The 2,500-nt window shown below is 46.6% G+C and overlaps 1 protein-coding gene across 1 annotated transcript in view; it reads right to left on the bottom strand.

Moving 5' to 3' along the window:
* Positions 1-2,500, bottom strand: part of Pur-alpha (Purine-rich binding protein-alpha) — a 111,031-nt gene that overhangs the window by 107,602 nt on the left and 929 nt on the right. Inside the window, exon 1 of the mRNA XM_070120992.1 lies at positions 1,980-2,500. This exon is cut by the window's right edge and continues 929 nt beyond it. Within this exon, the coding sequence (XP_069977093.1) occupies positions 1,980-2,500 (521 nt within the window). The remainder of the gene's footprint in view (positions 1-1,979) is intronic.

Raw genomic sequence — 2,500 nt, forward strand, 5'->3', positions numbered from 1 at the left:
GGAGGGAGGGAGGGAACGAATGGTGGTACTTCAAGAGGACGATTTCCCCTCCCCCATGCAATCCCCCCTTTCCCTCCTCCCCCACTAATCTATTACCCAACAGGCTGCGCGTCCCCCAAAGAGTTGCCTCCACAAGCTCATCTACACATGGACAGTAACTTCTCAATCCACGAAAGGTTACTTCCGTTAAAGGAAAATTATATAAAAAGAAACCGTCTCGACAAACACCTACGACGTGCACTAATTAGTCAAGTCAAGGAAAGTTGCAATAACTTCTATTTTTTATCCTTATTGAATGTCCGTGCATGGAGCGTGGCGGGGAGGGCGCCACGGTGATGCAGGCACAAGCGCGCATGTCCTCCGACGTGTAGTGCCAGGAGTCGCCGGCGTTTGTAAGTGCGTGCGTCCGGCGCTGACAGTACACTGCTCAGCCTCATTCATGTCGCCACCTCTCTGCTCCTCTCCATTCCAGCTCACGTCTCTGATCACCTTCCGATGTCTAGATATTTCTCACTTGCTCACGTTTCCAATAGGCGTATATATCTTTACGCATATGAATATCATAACGAGCTATGCCCACAATCATTAATAATCGCAGCTTCTATTTCTTTATACAAATCTACATTATACTGAAGAGGCAATGAATCTACTAATATAGGACAACATTAACTGGTAATAAAATAAACATATGATCGCAAAACTTACTCATCCTTCACATATATTAACATTTACAACATTAATTCAATCTGTGGGCCGAGGATGCCTGTTGCCATGACACTGCAGCCGCCACAAGTGCATCAAGGCGGGTGCTTTGCCATCGATTCTTCAGCAGCTCATTTTCGCCACAAATGCCATAGAAACAAAACTCTACGTTTACTCATCACAACAACCACCAGCACGCCGCACACAGCTTTAACCACCTTTCACTCGGTACCGAAAACTACCATCAGGAGCAACACACAAACCACCCTCAAAATCGCAATGATACTGATCCATACGCTCGCTGTAAATCAATCTATCTATGAAATGAACAAAGGCAGATGTTAATACAATTCTTAATCTTAAGCTAATATGAGATTCCAGGCAAGCTTAGAAAATCCGCGAAACTCCGTCACATATTTAGGTACCCCAAGTAACTGCGAGAAAAAGATGATTTTCCTGCCAGTCAAAACGCATCGATAATACGGTTGTCTTTTTTGGGAAAACCTCCTACGACAATAACTATTGTATCTATCAATACAAACTGAATATGAATATTTCGAAAATCGATTGCCCAAGCCCTGCAATGTCCTAACCTGTTCAATTAATATACTCTAATATTGTATTCTCATTAAACAGTAGATCCCTTAACAGACTTCCTGGTTTTGTAAAAGGGGAGGGCTTTTTCTTACCTGCCATCATAAGATCACCAAAATCTATTAAAATAAACGGATTTGCCATATTTTTTTTTGAGTGTGTACAGCAAGCATGTTCGTTTACATCAGTGTCCATGCACGTATACACAATATGTTATGTATAAGTGTATACACATAAAAATTACTGATTTTTTAAATTTTAATTTCACAGACCACCAAATATAAACACAGCACATTTCCTGGTTCTCAAACCACACATGTCTATTGCACAACTGCATTTGCAATCGCCATACACATTGCATACATCTGTTCTACTAGAGTTCATCCACCTATTGTATGAAGAAAACGACGTCTGGAAGTCCTTGTGCTTCTGTCTCAGAAGTATCGCAATTCATGAATAACTACTGATCACTGTTAAGGTTATCACTGTCAGTACGATCTGCCATAATAACTGCACAGCAAAACACCATGATGGAACTCAGTTCGGAAAGACCTTCCGAAACTTCACAGTTCAGCTTCCAACCTATAGCTAAAGGGAAAGACAGGAGTCGCGAGCTGTAACTGAAAGGGGTCAGACGAAATGGGTCTTAAACACAAAGCAAACGAATTCTGGACAACACTTACCGTCGTCGGGGTCATCGGGGATAGGGTTCACCCATTTGGATATACGCAAAGTTCCTGGCTGGCGACGGGGGTGTCGCGCCTGGCCTGGAACCTGCGTCGCACTCTCCTCCGTGAGCGACCCTCCCTCCTCGGCGTAAACCGCGCCCTTCTCCCCATACATCCCTTCTCCCTGGAAGGACGCCCCCTCCTCGACGTAAGAGAGCCTCTCTTCGTGGTACTGGGGTGGCAATTCCTCCTGGTAGTGCATCTGTGCCTCACCCCGGTAAGGGGAGCCACCAGGTCTTGGCACCTGGTAGCCTGGCTGTCGAACGACGGGCTCCTGAAAGCGGGGCGGCCTTGCTGCGGGTTCGACAAATTGATGAGCCCGTAACACGGGGGACGGAGGGGGCGGCTGGCCCATTGGAGGCCTGTGGTGGGACGGCAATCCCACGGGGGGTATGTGGTGCGGCGCGTGTACTAGCGGTGACCCATGGCGAGGAAGTTGAGCCATTGGAGGCCCTGGGCGAGGGGGCATCATCGGC

Source organism: Penaeus vannamei, chromosome 4, assembly GCF_042767895.1.
Source record: "Penaeus vannamei isolate JL-2024 chromosome 4, ASM4276789v1, whole genome shotgun sequence".
NCBI lineage: Eukaryota > Metazoa > Arthropoda > Malacostraca > Decapoda > Penaeidae > Penaeus > Penaeus vannamei.